This window comes from Micromys minutus, assembly GCF_963924665.1.
Source record: "Micromys minutus genome assembly, chromosome: 1".
In the NCBI taxonomy this organism is placed as follows: Eukaryota; Metazoa; Chordata; class Mammalia; order Rodentia; family Muridae; genus Micromys; species Micromys minutus.
Genome location: NC_137969.1, coordinates 30,622,317 through 30,638,079, shown reverse-complemented (window position 1 = coordinate 30,638,079; position 15,763 = coordinate 30,622,317). Strand labels below are relative to the sequence as shown.

Sequence of the window (15,763 nt, the reverse complement as noted above, 5' to 3'; positions counted from 1 at the left end):
ACTATAAATGATTTTTGTGCTTTATTGTGTTAAATGATAATGATGTTACCTGTTTCTGTTCATGACTGCTTCTTTGAACACATGTTTTTTAGAAGTTGTAATACTTGAATGAGTTTGTATTTTCTTGTGTTAGATGATTGTGATAATTGTTCTTTGTGACTGCTTCAATGAACACATCTTTTAGAGTTGTAATACCTGCTTCTTTGTGCATAGAAACCTTTGCTTGAGAGTCCCAAAATACCCTCAGATTCAAACTGCCTCTGTGTTTGTTTCTGTTCATCACCACTAAATCTTTACACACCTGGTCTTCGAGGACCTTTGTCCCCAGGATCCCCATACCCAGCTGGGGTGATCCATGGCAGCCCTGGTCTGAGGCTTCCGGGGATAGCAGTAGAAACACACACACAGTCTGGGTTTCAGACCAGGAGAAAGGGAAAGAAGGGGAAAAGCAGCAAGAAGCTTCCGGGCTGTCTCCAGTGCACAGGGGCAGGCTGGCAGCTTTTTCTATTCTTTTGGTTCTCAGACATAGAGAGGGGACTCTGCTCCTTAGCAAGTGTGACAGGCACTAAGGCACTGACCCAGGAACTAAGCAGGTCTACTAATGTCTACCAGGCTGGCAGTCACTGCAGTGACAGGGTGACAGAGTGGTCACCATGGTGACAGGAGTAGAGGCCTTTGGCCATCAGTCCCAGTTTTCTGCATGGTGGCTCTAATGACAGAATGGTCACCATAGAAACCGCAGGCCCTCTCAGGAGCACAGAGGCCCTGACAGGAGATATCTACTCCACACCTGGTTGGAACAGAAGCATCAACTGTGACAGAGCCCAGAGAAGAAAGCCGGGGCGTGAGGGACAGTGTTACCTGTTGCCTCATTACTCAAAAGCCATCCCTAAGCCACCGGAGGAAGAGACTGTCTCTGCTGAGTCTGTTCAGGGGCCACCAGTTCCTTACAGCTCAGCATACATAGCTGGAAGGAAATCAACACTGAGGACATTTCCCTGGAACCACATGGCTCCTCCTAGAGGCTGCTGGGCCTGATGAGGCCTTGGTGGGGAGGGGTCCAGAAGGGAACAATGAAAAAGAGGAAGCTGTGACTTCAACCAGCCTGAGGTGGACATCACTCTCAAAGGTCCGGGGCTAACCGTGAGTCTGTGGGAGAAGCCTGGGCTACTTCCGTTTTAGAAATCTGCGGAACACTGAGGGGGTCCCAGCTCACCTGGGCTGGTGTCTGTGCAGATGCTGGATGACAGAACCAGGATGGAGGTCACCAAGAAGGAAAAGGTATTTACCTCATGAAGCATTTTAGAAGCATCCGTTTGCATGTCCCCCCAATACTCACAGGTTTGGCTGCCGCCTATAAAGGTCTGTACCTCAAAATTTGCTTTTATCTTTAAGAAAGATGTGACTGGGGGGGGGGGGCACTTGTGGAGCAGAAAGATCTCTACTTCCTGAACTGGTGTTGTGACCCAGTAGTGGAGTTGTTCAGAGGTCTGTGGGTCAAACTTACTGCCTGCTTTTAAGAATGTACTGAACAGCTACCACAAGCCAAAGGCTGCCTCCCGCTCCTCCTCCTAGTAGGAAGCACTTCACGGGGGCCTTGAGGGTTGCTACTCCACAATAAGAAGTTTAGGGCGGTCTCCTTCCGAACCACAGAGAGTTCCAGATGTCCATGCTGGCCCTGGGCTGAACGGTGAGCAAGGAAAGCAGGGAGGACCAAGCATCTGCTGTGAAACACGAGCAGACTCATCTCCCCCACTCTGGAGTGAGCAGGATTCAGTCATGTTGGGCACATTTTTCCCCTGGCTTGTCTTCTCTTTGTGTGAAATGGCAAGGTCAGCATAAACACCCCCTAGCCTGCTTCTGGCAGAGTTAATGATGTTAGGAGAAAAACAGAGTGAGAGAGCCCACGCGGTGCAGGCAGGGACAGGACAGGCCAAGACCCAACCGAGTCCCACACGTGCTTGCTACCAGTGCTTCGGTTTAGCTAAGACAGGCCAAACAGGGACCACTTCAGACCATCTGGGGAGAAGGAAGCTGGTGTCTAGCACAGGGTAGCTGGAGACAGAAAGGGGGGATTTGTTTAAACTGGGAAAGCAACTACGGAGTGTCTGCATATGTGTTCCCCTACTTTTCTCTGCAAGAAAGGCATGGCCCCCATTTGAGGTCTGTACCTTGTCTGCTAGAAGTCTTCAGAGATGGACTTTTCTTATAAACACCTCCATGCCTTCTGTTTTCATTTCATTTCATTTCTATCTCTCCTCTTCAGAGAACTGCAGGGTCAACTCTCCTTATAAGCTGCTCTTTATGCCCTGGATTCTCAGGACTCCTTTGGGAGCCCTAAAGAGTCTCTAAAGCACACACACACACACACACACACACACACACGAGTGAGTTCGTCTATGCTTAGTGTGTACATTCGGGTCACTGACTTGGCCAATCTAGGCACAGGTAGATTCTAAGTAGCTAATGTAGCAGGAAGCTGCCAGGAAGACTTGAGCCAGCAGGGTTAAATGAACTACCTCAGTCCCTCCCCCAGGCCATCAGTTTAACTCTTGTTCTTAATTTCACAAGCTGGGTATCTAAGCTTAGGGTTCCCTATAGCCTCTGACTACATCTGGGTCCTGCCCAATGGAGTTTTCTGCAGCCAGATCTGTGCTTCTCTCTTACCCCCCAGCTTGAGTCTGTCTCTGAGAAAGGTGATGTCTGGACCTCAGCAGGCCAACAGGCCAGGCTGAGTCTGGAGGCTGCCGCTTGGCCTCTTTGGGCCTATGACTGATCACTAATTAATTAGAACAGTGATGTTTGCCTCCACCAGCTGCTGAGAGGAGGAAGGAGAACTGCCTGTCAGAACGGTCAGCTGCTGGGCTGATAGCTCTCTGGGGGGACGGATAGATACTCTAGAAATGTAAGCACTGAGTTCGCCAGACCTATAGGTCCTACCATGTGCAATGGGAGTCTCCTGCTGCTACCAGGACAAAACAGTCACAAACTTAAGAGCTTAAAACAACACACACTTGTTATGTTAAAGTTCGAGACTCTAAAGTGGATCTCCTGGGGTTAAAATAAAGGTGTTAGCCAGACCAGGCCCCTTCCAGGTGCCATGGAAGATATCATTTCCCTTCCTGTCAAGCTTCTACAGGCCTGCCAAATTCCTGGGCACCTGCCTTTTTCCTTCCATATGCAGTGATGGCCTCTTCATCTCTCTCACCTATGTTTGACCATCATAAAATCTCTGCCTCTTCTGCCCCTTTCTGATAGCCTCAGCCTGAACAGATAACCTAGGACCACCTCATCTCAAGTCGCTAACTAAATCATATCTTCCAAATGTTTCTTACCACATACGGTGACATATCCGCAGGCCCCAAGGGTTGGGACACCTGTAGGAAGTCATGACCCTGCCTCTTATACTCTCCTGTCTCCCACCTTAAGATCCCCCCTCAGTTACAGGCTCGTCCCTAACTCATCCTGTGGTCCTGTTGCCCTTATACGTGATCAGCTCCCTGAACCTAAGAACAGCCTCGTGCCAGCGTCGACAGATGCGGTCAAGTCCGTGCCACGCCCCCTCTAGCCGAGTCAGTTTACCGTCTCGTTTCCCTGTGGCCAACTGCAGTTCAAAGATATTATGCAGAAAACGTCATAAACAAGTTAACTATAAGGTTCAAAGATGTGCTTTTAACTTTTAACGCTGTCCTTATGTATATCTCTATCTGGGAATGTGCACGCATGAGTCCTAAGGCCCTCAGAGTCCTCCTCAGATTCCCTGCAGCTGTGAGCCGTATGAAGTGGGTGCTGGGAACAGAACTGATCCTTTGCAAGAGCAATGTGTGCTCTTAAGTGCTGAGCCATCTCTCCAGCCCCTATAATAAACTTAAAACTGCATGTCGCTCTTTGTCATTGGATGAAACACCTCGGATCCCTCTTTTGTAAATCATACTTTTGTCAGATGTATCCACCATTTACTGTGCAGCAACACATAGTATATGGCACATTTGCTTCCTGCCCAGGACCCATTTAGAACCCCTGTCTGCATCGTCAGGTTGACTGACAAAAATCTCAAGCTTGTGTTCAAGTAAATTTGTGCAGTAACTTAACCGTTTCATGATGCCTAGTGTCGCCCACTTTGTCTGTCTCATGATATAGGCAGACATCACCTCTCCTCACAGGAAAGTCTAGACACAGCAGAACAGTGTATTTTAAAAAGAACACTTAGCATGAAGTGTTACAATCATTCTGTTTGTTATTAGTTATTACTGTTAATCTCTTACTATGCCAATTTTCTAAATTAAAGTTCATCATAGGCATGAGTACCTAGAAGAAACATTGTATAAATGGGGGGGGGGCTTTGTCTCTTCAAGCATCCATGAAGGGTCTTGGAATGCACCCCCTGCAAGGATAATTTTAATCACAGAGTTTTAATGGAATGCCAATGTTTAAATATGAAGTAAGCACATGGAGGGCAGAATTAGGAATAAAGGAGCATGGTGGGTTGTGCTCAGACCTGTCCCAGGTCACAGCTTTTGCCTTTCATACAAAAATCTCCTGCATGGCCCAGTGAGTCTCGGGGCAGTGTATGTGAGAGGAGTCTGCCATGAGTCGGTCTTTGGTATGCTGCAGATGGGATGCATGTCCTCAGCCTTCCTGTCCAGTGTTGCCTTTCTGAGAAGCTGGCATAAGAAGGGCTCAGTAGGAAGCATAAGGAGGGCTCAGCAGGAAGCAATATCGTCCCTTGGCTTTTTGTCCTATGAGGGCTCAGAAGTAGAAAATACCTCCAGGATTTATGGAGCCCTCCAGCTCCTGAATATAGGAGAAAGACCTGATGCAGAATAGAGACTGGAGTCAACTGTCTACCATCCGGCCTGCTCTCATAAACAATCTTGGCATCTGACTGACTGTTCCTGTGTGCCAAGGACTCTCGGGGTTCCTTCCAGTGCCAGTGAAGGAGCCTTGTGTTAAAGGAAAAAAATGTCGTCATAGGCAGATTACCAGGACTGCTCTGGTACTGACTGACTGGGTCTTAAAAGCAGAACCTGAGGTAAGGATTTGGCTCTGTGGTTTAGGAGTCCCTCTGAGGCAGGCCTGGCTTTCTTACTCCTGTTGCCACTGGTTACTAGGACCCCTGTCAAGGCCAGGGATTCCAGACTTGGTAAACAAAAAATTAGGATACCAAGTTAGGTTTGCATTTCAGACAAAGTACGAATCCCAAATGGCCCGTGGACTCTATTTTCTTTGCCACATTTAAGGAAAGAGTAACTACTCAGGTCTTCCTGGGTGAGCCAATTACATTTGGAGAGCACGTCTCAGGAGTACTCACTGTATCTGTGAGCTGTTAGGCTTTCCCTGAGCCTTAGGGAGGGGCCATTGCCTAGCAGGACCCACAGGGTCCTCGGAAATATTTGCAGTGGCTGAGACGATTTTTCACACATACAAACATGTCCCTTGTAGAACAAGAGTTAAGTAAGTAGGTGGGTGATTTTTAAAATGCTTTATGTCATGTGGAAATATTTAGTGGCCTGCTTTACCTAGCGAGCGTTTGGTGATAGTTTCTAGGTGGGCATTGTTCTTTCTCTCACTTTAACACTGGCTTTCAGATTGGCTGCAACAGGGGCTAAAGAGATGTCTCAGTTAGTAAAGTTCTTGCCAAGAAACGATGAGGACCCCAGTCTGGCCAGAGGGTAGAGAGGAACTGAAGAAAAGACAAACACATAGACATTCAGAAAAGCTGGGGTTGGGTGTAGTTCTTGATTGAGTTCTTGGATGTAGAAGCTTCATCACCCCAGGAGCTCGGTGTGTTTATTGTGCATAGTTAAGCACAGAGGTGGAGTTGTTGCATACAGATGAACAAGAAGGCAGGTTCAGCTAACCTGAGTAGGAAGTCTCAAGAAGGGATTAGTCTTTATATGACAAACATCTGGGGGTAAAGCTACAGTGGATGTTTTCTGCACAAACTATCTTTATCCACACATGGACCAGAGGGAGAATGCCATTGCTCTGGGCCTTACCCAAGGAAGACTGATCCAGTGGCGCTGAGACATTGGGTCCTTGTCATAGCAACAGTACGCATCTACACAGGACTCCATCCCTACAGGAAGAGGCTTCTCTCAGCACATCTCACAGATATCTCAAGGTCTAGAAAGAAACCCAGCAGATTCAGACAAGAAGAACAAGCCACACAGGTTTATGCCCAAAGTTGGGCATATTTCTGCCTAACACTGAGCAGAAAGAAAGGCCTGTGGTCAGGCAGGAAGAGATACTAGGTCTTTAAGGAACAAAAATGTGGTTGTTCTACTCTTAGGAGCACCACAGCCAAGAAGCTCGCCCAAGGACACAGCAGTTCAAAGTCACAGGCCATCAGACAAGTTAGACCAGGTGCAGGCACATCTCCAGGTTGCACCAGCCTCTGGGTGGCAGAGCCATTGCTGAGCACTGGGTACTCACCATGTCAGGCCTGGGGATTTGGACCTGAAGGAGGCACAGCATCCTGCTCCCTGGCTCCATCTCTCAGAACACAAAGACCCTAAACACAGAGAGCAATATGTGGGTTCTAATAGTGACAGACACTAACTGATGTTTGGATTAAGATCTAAGATGAAGGAGAAGAGGAGCTCCTGCTGGAGGCTTTGATTTTAGGGAATTTACTCTCCTATTCAGTAGAGCTGGCCTGAGTTCTAGGAAGCCTTGGTTCTCTTGTCCAGAGACCTTTTACGGCTCAGATCACCTTGGTCCCATAAAAACAGAAAATCCTGTGTGAATAGCAAGATTTATCTTCTAATCCCTGTGCAGTACCGTCGAATGGCCTGTCATCAGATCCCTATTTGATAACCATTGTTGGCAGTTTTGAAGGTATGGATTGTTCATGGAAGAGAGCTAGAAAGAGTTCTTTACCAATTCCAAGAGCTCCATCCCTTCCCCTGCATCCCGGCATCAGAGCTGGGATGCAACTTCCGAGGTCTTAGATGCCCAAAAAGCTTCCCAGAAGACCACCCTGTATCCGTCTCTAACAGCATCCTCTGTTCTTCCTTCTAAATGTACAATATTACTGAAATGAAATCCACTTCTTTGGGCCAGGTGTAGTGATGCCCACATGTAACCTTAACACTTGGGAAGCGTAGACAGAGGTCTCAGGAGTTCAAGGCCAGCCTCAGCTCCGTAAGTGAGACCTCAACTTAAAAACTCAAAACCAAAACATAAAAGCCGTCTTTTTAGGTGCAGTTTGGTGAATTTGATCAAATGTAAGCACCATCAACATTAAGATTCCTGCCATCAAGCTGGCAGTGGTAGCACACACACACCTTTTCATCCCAGTACTCGAGGGGTAGAGGCATCTTATTGAGTTTGCGGCCAGCCTGGTCCACAGAGTGAGTTCCAGAACAGCCAGGGCTACACAGAGAAACCTTATCTCCAAAACCAAAATAACGACAAGACTTGTTCCATCACTCCAAGAGGCCCCTGTTCTGTCTCCTCAATGACAGTCACCCTCCTGTTCCAGTCCTCGGAAATCTCCCCTTTTTTCTCCTTCTTTGGACTTGGTTTTCCAGAACATCTATAAGTAGAACAGGCTGCTGTATCTGGCTCGTTCCTTGGCAGTGAGCTTTGCTATGTCAGCAGCATGCTGGCCTTTGCCCCTTCCCACTGCTGAGCCGTGGCAGCATCTGGGCTGTTCCCAGCCTCAGCTGTCATGTGTAAAGCTTCTGTGAACATTCTAGCACAAGTGTTTGCATGTACATGGGTGAGCATTCGTCGAGCAGAGCGAGGTGTGTGGAATGACACTGTGTAAGACATTTAAGCTCAGAAGAAGCTACCAAGGGAGCCTCTTCCTGTCCCAGCACAGGGTCAGGGGCCCCGTTGATGCACATCCCTCCAGGTCCTGCTCCTGTTCATGTTTTACATGGGAACCATCTCCTGGGTCTATGCAGTGGCATGACAGTGTGACCTTAACTTCCATCTATCTTTGACTAATGATGGTATATACGTTTTGGTATCTATATTGTACATTCTTCGGAGACATTTTCTTTTTCTTTTTCTTTTCCCCACGTCTTTACTAAATGGTTGAATGAAGTTCTCCATTTCAAAGACAGAAAGAGGTTTTGCAAATACACAGAATTTAAGGAAATAGATACTTATTACTGCAGATTTAGAAGTTAATAAGTTAGTTTTTATCTTTTACTCAAATCACAGCCATGTGTTAACAAACTAACTAGAGGTTTGCATTTTAATTCTTTATTGTTTAGACATACACTGATTTTAACATCATTTACTCTCAATTCAAAGCAATTATGTGGCTTCTTTTAAACAAACCAGGTAATCAATACAAAATTTCATCAGGCTTTTTTTTTTTTTTTTTTTTTTTTTTTTTTTTTTTTTGGTTTGGCTTTTCTAGACAGGATTTTGCTGTGTAGCCCTGGCTGTCCCGGAAACTCAATTTGTAGACCAGGCTGGCCTCAAACTCAAGAGGTCCAGCTGCCTCTGCCTCCCAAGTGCTGGGACTAGAGGCGTGCACCACCATTGTCCGGCAAGGCCATCAAATCTTAATCTTCAGAGAAGATCATCTCCAAGAGGTTGGCTTGACAGCACTCAGACTCCACAAGTTTTTGAGGTGTTCCATACTTAAGTAGGGTAGGCACTGCAGTTATTTTCAGTTTTTGTCTAAAGTCATTAGTTGGGTCTTTCCAGTAAGATTTGTCTCCTCCTTGGCAGTAGATGAACTCACAGTCTTCAGGAACATGCTTCAGTCCCTCTCGAATGACTGGCTCAGCATCCATGCAGTCCCGACGCCAGCTCAGCATCCATGCAGTCCCGACGCCAGCTCTCCCCTTCCGTATCCTTAGAACCGCTGAAGTAGGCAGGAATGGTCTTGCTCTGATGCTCCTTCACCGCCGAGCACGCTCACCTCCTTGAAGGTGGCCGTGAGTACTACAGAGAGAAACGCAGGAGGGGCCCTAGGGTCCTGCCGCCTCAAGGTGGGGCCCAAGTAAGCAACATTTTCTTTTTAAGGTAGGGGTGTTGTCATCTTGTGGAGTTGGCAAGGATCTTTGTTTTCTAGCCTCGGTCACTTTACCAGGTGTCTGCTTCATAAGGTGAGTGGCTCTACATGGATCCTGAGGGCATGAGTCCATATTTGTCTCCATGAACTGTGTCCACGCCCTTCCCTCCTAAGTATGCCCCATCCACCAACATCTCCACCCATCCCCCAAAATCTTCCCCCATCTCCCAGCATCTCCCACCCATCACCCAACACCTCCCACCCATCCCCCAACATCTCCCACCCATCCCAAAACACCTCCCACCCATCCCCCAACATCTCCCACTCATCCCCCAACATCTCCCACCCATCCCCCAACATCTCCACCCATCCCCCAACATCTCCACCCATCCCCCAACATCTCCCACCCATCCCCCAACATCTCCACCCATCCCCCAAAATCTCCCACCCATCCCCCAAAATCTCCCACCCATCACCCTTCCTCCTGCTGTGTGATATTCCAGTTCGTGTGTCCCTCCTCCTAGATTTGTTTTTCTTTGGTTTTTTTGAGACAGGATTTCTCTGTGTAGCCCTGACTATCCTGAAACTCACTCTGTAGACCAGGCTGGCCCCTAACTAAAGGTGTGTACCACCACCTCCTTCCAGATCTTGAAGGCAGGCAGACCGTCACTTCTGGGTCCTAAAGACATAAGTGCAAAGTCGAGCATAACTGTTCTCCCACCCTGCTGTCATGCTAAGACATGTGTTGTCCCGCCTCCATACGCCGTCACATATGTTCCCTAATAGACAGACCCTCATGACAACAGTAAATGCATTGCCCATTCAGTAAGGCATATTTGTTTCAAATCACTTCCATAGGCGTATTTTTTAGTTGTTTTGAATAGCAAACCCAGGAACTTGTGTAAGCTAGGCCAGCGCTCTGCCACGGAGTTATACTCTTAGCCCCATAAACAGGTTTTTGTTGTTGTTGTTGTTTAGCAACTGGGCTTGGCATTTGTATAAAGGAAAAGATTTCCACATCACTCCACATTTCAACTATTGTCTTGTCTCCTCTTCCTTAGTGAGTTTTTAAATAAGTTACATTATCTGAAAATTGTCCATTTTTTTCTGATTTTTGAAATACATTCATATAAATCACATATGACTCTCGTGAGCCTTCCAAGCTCGCTTCACCTAGAACTAAATCCCTTTCTTATTCTTAAAGTTGTTTGAGATGGAGAGAGAGAGAAAGAGAGAGAGGGGGAGGGGGGAGAGGGAGAGAGGGAGGAGAGAGAGAGAGAAAGAGAGGGAGAGAGAGGGGGAGAGAGGGAGAGAGAGAGACAGAGAGACAGAGAGAGGGAGAGAGAGAGAGAGAGAGAGAGAGAGAGAGAGAGAGAGAGAGAGAGAGAGAGATGGAGAGAGATGATGTAATGATCTGAGAATCATTGAAAGAAGACCCGAGACTCGAATACTATGAAAGAGCATTTATTCTACAGAAACCAATAGCATGCAGGGGGCGGGGCTGCCATCCAAACAGAATGGCGACCACGAGGGACGCTCGCAGGTCCCTTTTAAAGCCAGTTAGGAGTTTTTTAGTTGTGGTTGGGGCACCTTCATCAGGATTGGTTGGGTTTATGTTATAGGATATTTGTACACTTCTGATTGGTTCATACCTAGAGGGAGAAGTTGTTACCTTATAAGGACCTTTTCCATATATGTTGTAAGCCCCTAGTCAGATGGTGGGGCAGTTGCTGACTGGCTGCCCTTTTCCTGCATTTTTTTCTGAGAACCCTGGGCTGTTCTTCTGGGAAATGGAAGCTTAAGGCCTAACATGGTTGCCTGCTAAAATGGAGTGGGTCAGGTTCTCTCAACACCATGTACATTTGGATGCCAAAGGACAGGCTTGAGGCAGGGTCTCTCTTACTGCTCTCTTACTGCTCACTGTTGCACAGGCCAGACTATGCCTCAAAATCGTCTGGGGTAATCTCACTTTCGGAACATCTAGCTTTTACGTGGGTTTTGTTTATTTAAACTTAAACTTGGGTCCTCTAAAGCAAGTGCTTTGCCCACTGAGCCATCTCCCAGCCTGTGATAAGTTAATTTTTAAAACTTTAAGAAAGGTTTATTTATTTTACTATATGGGTGTGAATGGTTTGCCTGCATACATGTCTGTACCACATGCATGCCTGGTACCCACAAAGGTCAGCAAACCACCATGTGGGTGATGGGGACTGAACCCACTTCCCCTGCAAGAACAAAACGTGCTCTTAACCACTAAGCTACATCTCCATCTCTGATGACCTGTTTTGTTGGTCTTTTTAAACACCTGGGTTTGGGTCTGAGGGTAGAGGGTAGGGTCTCAGGTCACTGAAGCTTGTGATTTTGAGACCAGCCTAGGCAACATTGGGAAACCCCATTTCCCCCATTTCAAACAAATAAAAACAAAAACTGAATTTGTGTTTGTCAATCAAGCTTATTGCATTTTTTTCTTATCATTACTGACTTCTTTATTTCAATTTTTTTCCTTTTCTTTTTAAAAGATTTATTTATTTATTATATATAAGTACACTGTAGCTGTCTTCAGACACACCAGAAGAGGACATCAGATCCCATTACAGATGGTTGTGAGCCACCATGTGGTTGCTGGGATTTGAACTAAGGACCTCTGGAAGAGCAGTCATTGCTCTTAACCACTGAGCCATCTCTCCAGCCCTCAGTTTTCTTTTCATACAACATAATGTCCAGTTGCTCTACTAGTTGCTTTTCTGATAATGTAACCAAATGCTCAGCAGAGCAACAGAAGGGAGGAAGAATTTGATAGGCTCATGGCTACAGGAAATGCAGGGAATGAGGGACAGTGTGGCAGTGGGACTCCTGTCTATGATACTGGGGGTGCACTGGGGTTTGCACTGGGGTTTGCACTGGGGTTTACTCACTTCTCAGCAGATCAGTAAGAGGCACAAGAATCAAAAGCAGCTGTCAACCCACTTCTACCAAAGTCACACCCAAAGCTTCCCAAGACTCCCAAAACAGTGCAGAGAGCTGGGACCAAGGGTTCAAAGACAGCCTGTGAGGGACTTCTTACATTGGACGTTGCTTGTTCACTCTACCATTATGAATCAGGAGACTGTGCCTTAAGTCTAAGCCATCAGAGACAGATGTATCTCTTCAAACACATCTAGAATTGCTCCAACCTCCTTCCTTCCATCCCTAGTCTGCTGCTTCCTTCTACAGAGAGGCTACAAGACCTTTAAGAAACAGGATCCAGCTGAAACCCCACAGTGTTGGTGTGGAGGCACACTCTGTTAATCTTAGCACTCAGGAGGCAGATCTCTGTGAGTTCAAGGCCAACCTGGTGAGTTCCAGGACAGTCAGGGTTATATAGTAGGCTCTTGTCTAAAACCAAACAAACAAACAAAAGAACACACAGTAACTGGGTGGTGGTGGTGGTGGTACATCATACCTTTAAACCCAGTGCTCAGGAGGTGAATATCTGTGAGTTTGAGATCTGGTCTACAGAGAGAGTTCCAGGACAGCCAGGGCTACTTGGAGAAACCCTATCTTGAAAACAAACAAAAAATAACCCACAGTCTTTCTTATGTTCTCCTAAGACCCTACAGTGTGCCTACTGACATTTATCTTTCTTTTTCTTTTCTTTTCTTTTTTTAAAAAAGTTTTATAGTTTACTGGTCCTCTTTCCAGACACTGGTGCCATCACAGAATGAGGTCACAGAAGAGTCTCCAGTCCATTTGCTACCATCTAATCTCACTTTTTGCCAGCACCACCTTTGGCCTTGGCATCTGGAACCACCCATTCTGTTCGGAGGCTCTTCCTGTTTTGTCCAGGTCTTTTGCTTACAAGTCTGTGTTAAGCTCTTGCATAATTGCAAAGCCGATTGTCCAAATACAAAGACGACACTGGTATGACTGTGTACATCCTGACTAGCTTTAGCTGAACGTCTCTGTTTGGTACCGTTGCCTTCCAGGGTGAAGAACATCCACAACTATTTGTTCCTTGGTAGTAGACACTTAGTCATGAGCTTCCTAGCCTGGACAGATACTGAGTTATCCATGATGACATCTGTCCTCCAGCAGCCAAGGAGGAGAAGGAAAGGCTGCCAGTTCGAATTTTGACTAAACCATCTCTCTCTCGTTCACTAGACACTAAACTCCCTGGAAGTTAAATATCAATTTCTAGAAGTTCTTGCTTAGGCAGACCATGTAACTAAAGCTCAAACAAGACAGATTAGCATGACTGTGCGAAGGATGTGCAAAGTCATGGAGTGTCCCGTATTTCCTGAACACGGTTGTCATGAGTACTGCAATAAATTTAGATAGACAGTCAGACAAACACACAAATACATGTTGGATGGACAGACAGACAGACACACATACTGATAAAATAAATAAGTCACTTTTGTAACTCAGATTGAGCACAAACTTGATACTCAGCAGCACTGAAGCAATGAGTGATCTCATATCCCGTTCAAATCTCTTGCTGATCATCAATCCTGCATCCTGTGTTAATGAGGACACACTTCGTTGCTGTAAACCAGTCCTATATACGACTGTGTTTCTGATTATGTAAGGCAGTGTGGGAGGTCTGACAGCCTAGACTCCCCCCATTATGGGGAACCCAGACTTCTTCGGTTACATGGCTGTGCCCATTCCCTAAAGCCACATTGTCGTCTGTATCTAGCCAGGAAGAGGCAGGCAGAGATATCCTATTATTAAGCATGTGCACCTGAAAATTGTACAACCACTCAAACTCTATGGAGCCAGCTTACTGGAAAGAGAGCTGAGAAAGACACGGTAGCCAGGAGCTCAGCATCATCACCATAGTAGCAAAGGGGTCATGAATTTGGACCACAGGTAACAACCTCTTCTATAGCCCACTCCTTTGTTTGCTTCAGTCACATTCCCATGCACACTTTCTTCTCACACACAGAATACACATCACCCAATGCAGTTCCTGCATTCAAAGCAAAGTACAGGATCTGGGAGGCTGGAGACAGGGCTCTCCATGTGTACAGACAATGCTGGTAACTTGTAAATGAAAAGCTAACAATCCACTGTGAGAGATGGGAACTTGGGTAGGGGATCTTCCTTGGGTTTCTGTCACTGCCATAAGTACTTGATATAATCAACTTATAAAAGAAAAGGTTTACTTTAGCTCACAATTTTTAAGCGGACTCCATTTTTGACTGGCTAGTCTTGATCCTTGGTTCTTGTGACAGCGTCCTGATATAAGATTGCCCTGGAGTAACATGTGGCTAGAAAGTCAAAGAAGAAGAGGGAGGGCTGGACTCACGCTGTGCCCTCATGGGACACCCTCACCCATGGTATAAAGGACTCTCTATCCCTACTGGACCTTGGGAGGACATTTAAGAACCAAACCTAAGTGTCAGCTTCTGGTCAGAAAGAGAAAGAAGGACAAAGAATTGCACAGCACTGAGATGTAGCACCGTGCAGAACCCGGGTGGACCGGCTAGTGTATTCCTGAGAACACTCGGTCATTCTCTGAGGAGAGCTCACATCGTCCCCAGCCTCAGCCCCACCTTTGGAAGACAGTGGGCACTCTGAGTATATACTGTTCTTTCACGACCCACTCCCTACTGATAAACTATGGGTCCCAAGAACTATCTTTTGGTTTGAATGACCAAAGACCTCTTTTCAAGCCAAGCTTATAGAGTTTTTCATGAAAAATTGCTAATGGCTCCTCCCACTCTAGTTTTTAGATCTACTTTCTCCTAACAGTGGGACTTCGAGGCATCTGAAATAGCACACTGGGGTAAGAAGTCATGGCAAATTAATCTTCATCCAGTGTGAGTCTCTTTGTTTAACTGAGAAATCCAAGGCTAGCCTTTGCGAGGGCTTCCTCAGGAATAGCTCCAGTTTTGGAACAGTCAAGAATTAGTGAACTGCCCTGCACTGTCTGGGTGCCCCATGGTACCTGTAGCATCGGTAACCATGCAAGGCCACCTGCCTCCCGGAGAAAACGCTAAATGAGAGAACAGAGTGAGATTGTGACTAAGGAAGTTAAAAACCTGCATCTGGTGAAAACAGAACACTTTTTAGTCAGTCTCCCCTTTACTGTGATAAAACATGTATGCCATAAAGTCTGTCATTGTAACCATTTAAAAGATTTTAAATTATGTGTGTGCGTGTTTGTGTGTGTATGTGCATGTGTGTGCATGTGTGTATGTGTGTGCATGTGTGTGTGTGTTTGTGTGTATGTATGTGTGTGCATGTGTATATGTGTGTATGTGTGTGCATCTGTGTATGTGTGTGTATGTATGTGTGTTCATGTGTGTGTATGTGTGTGTGTTTGTGTGTATGTATGTGTGTGCATGTGTGTGTGTGTAGTGTAAGAGGGAGTCAGAACCCTTGGAGCTGGAGATACAGATCACTGTGAGCCACCTAGTATGAGTTCTGAGAACCAAATTCAGACCTCTGAAAGAGCAGCAAGCAGTCTTAACCACTGAGCCATCTCTCCAGGATCCATTTTTAACCATTTTTTAAAACTACAGTTTGGTGACATTGAGTACCAACACATTGTATACCCCCTCACTATTTCCAAAATGATCATATCATTCCATTCAGAAACCCACTAACTTCCTATTCCCCCACACCCTTAGCAAGCACCATTCCTTCTGTTTCAATGAATTTGCTTTTTGGTATTTACAAAACGAGAATCATCATAGATCTCTTTATATAAGACTTATTTTTGCTTTGTTGTCGAGGTTGATCTATCTTATGGCATGTATCAAACCCTTACTTTTTTTTTCATGGCTATTTTACACA

At 46.1% G+C, this 15,763-nt stretch overlaps 1 protein-coding gene across 1 annotated transcript in view; it reads left to right on the top strand.

Annotated features, from left to right (window-relative positions):
• Positions 1 to 1,236: 1,236 nt before the first annotated feature.
• GCK (glucokinase) overlaps positions 1,237 to 15,763 on the top strand; it is a gene marked incomplete at both ends in the record, with an annotated part of 38,348 nt that continues 23,821 nt past the window's right edge. Inside the window, one exon of the mRNA XM_080925257.1 lies at positions 1,237 to 1,281. Within this exon, the coding sequence (XP_080781383.1) occupies positions 1,237 to 1,281 (45 nt within the window). The remainder of the gene's footprint in view (positions 1,282 to 15,763) is intronic.